Source organism: Orycteropus afer, unplaced genomic scaffold (genome assembly GCF_000298275.1).
Source record: "Orycteropus afer afer isolate SDZICR_OR568_19922 unplaced genomic scaffold, OryAfe1.0 scaffold00413, whole genome shotgun sequence".
Lineage (NCBI taxonomy): Eukaryota > Metazoa > Chordata > Mammalia > Tubulidentata > Orycteropodidae > Orycteropus > Orycteropus afer.
Genome location: NW_006922000.1, coordinates 2,065,945 through 2,067,144, shown reverse-complemented (window position 1 = coordinate 2,067,144; position 1,200 = coordinate 2,065,945). Strand labels below are relative to the sequence as shown.

Sequence of the window (1,200 nt, the reverse complement as noted above, 5' to 3'; positions counted from 1 at the left end):
AGTTACATAAAACACCCCCAAAACACTCATGTGAGAGAGAACTGCTCGATAAACTGATACATCGTCAAGGAAATGAGAACCGTCAAAATAAGCTTTGGTGTCACTAACTGGGGACATCCTATGTAGCTGGAAGCCTGGGCTGCTTTTGTTTGAGTTAAAAGAATAAATTATTTCCATCCAAGTATACCTAGTGAGCGCTTCCATATGTCACATGAAGCCAAGTCGTTAGTGATCTGAACAGTAAGATGACAGTTAATGTTATATTTGACCCATAGCTTCCCTACCCAGATTTCATATGTTAAGGAAAGATGGGAAAGCTAATAGATTCATTAAGTCCTCATGACTGTCAGGCAGAGTCCCTGGATTGGTACAAACGGTTAATGCACTTGATGGCTATCCAAAAGGTTGGAGGTTTGTCTACCCAGAGGGGCCTGGAGGAAAGTGTGCTGATCTACTTCTGAAAATCCACTATGGACACACAATGGAGCACCGCTCCACTCTGTCACCCACGGGGTCGCCGTGTGTCAGAGGAGACAGCTGGTTTGCACCTGCCATGCACTGCGGTGTGTGTTGCTCAAACATCATTGCATTTAACCCTTGCAGCAGCTCTGTGAACTAGACATTGGCATCTCCATATTTCAGAGAAGGTGGTCGAGCTTAATTAATTTAGGCATCTTGTCCAGGGTCCCCAACATCTAATCTGGCTTTGAGCCAGTGTATTTTTCTCTTCAAAGCTCATGATTTTAACTACTTCTCTGTATTTAGATGTTATTTTAGACAGCAGACTTTATCTGTTTTCTAAATGAGAGTTAATATTTGGAAACATCTTCCTAGTATTGTCATCTCTTTCCTTGCAGGGAACCAAAGTCCTGCAGACATTCATGTGGTACCTGAATCCACGGCAAGTCTTCGACCTTTCTCAGGAAGGGCCCAAAGATGCGTAAGTCCGGAAACCTTGGTGGTGCACGTCTGCACTGGGCGAGTGAGCAGGACCTTTGGCTTTGAGGTCGAGCTCTGTAGCTCGTTTACTCAGTGGAGTACTTTCTGCTCGTCTCTCATAGGCTTTCTCACCTGGGGTCTCCTCCCTTTACCACTTCATCTCCTGGTTCCCTCTACTCTTCATTGGGTTACTTCTCAGGGAACTCAATGAATCTTCTAGTGGGTGGTTATGCGTCAGCCTATGAATATAACATTGTTTGT

The 1,200-nt window shown here is 44.6% G+C and overlaps 1 protein-coding gene across 1 annotated transcript in view; it reads left to right on the top strand.

Annotated features, from left to right (window-relative positions):
• DGKI (diacylglycerol kinase iota) overlaps positions 1-1,200 on the top strand; it is a 380,807-nt gene that overhangs the window by 109,693 nt on the left and 269,914 nt on the right. The window contains exon 13 of the mRNA XM_042782691.1: positions 858-940. Coding sequence (XP_042638625.1) covers positions 858-940 — 83 coding nt within the window. The remainder of the gene's footprint in view (positions 1-857; positions 941-1,200) is intronic.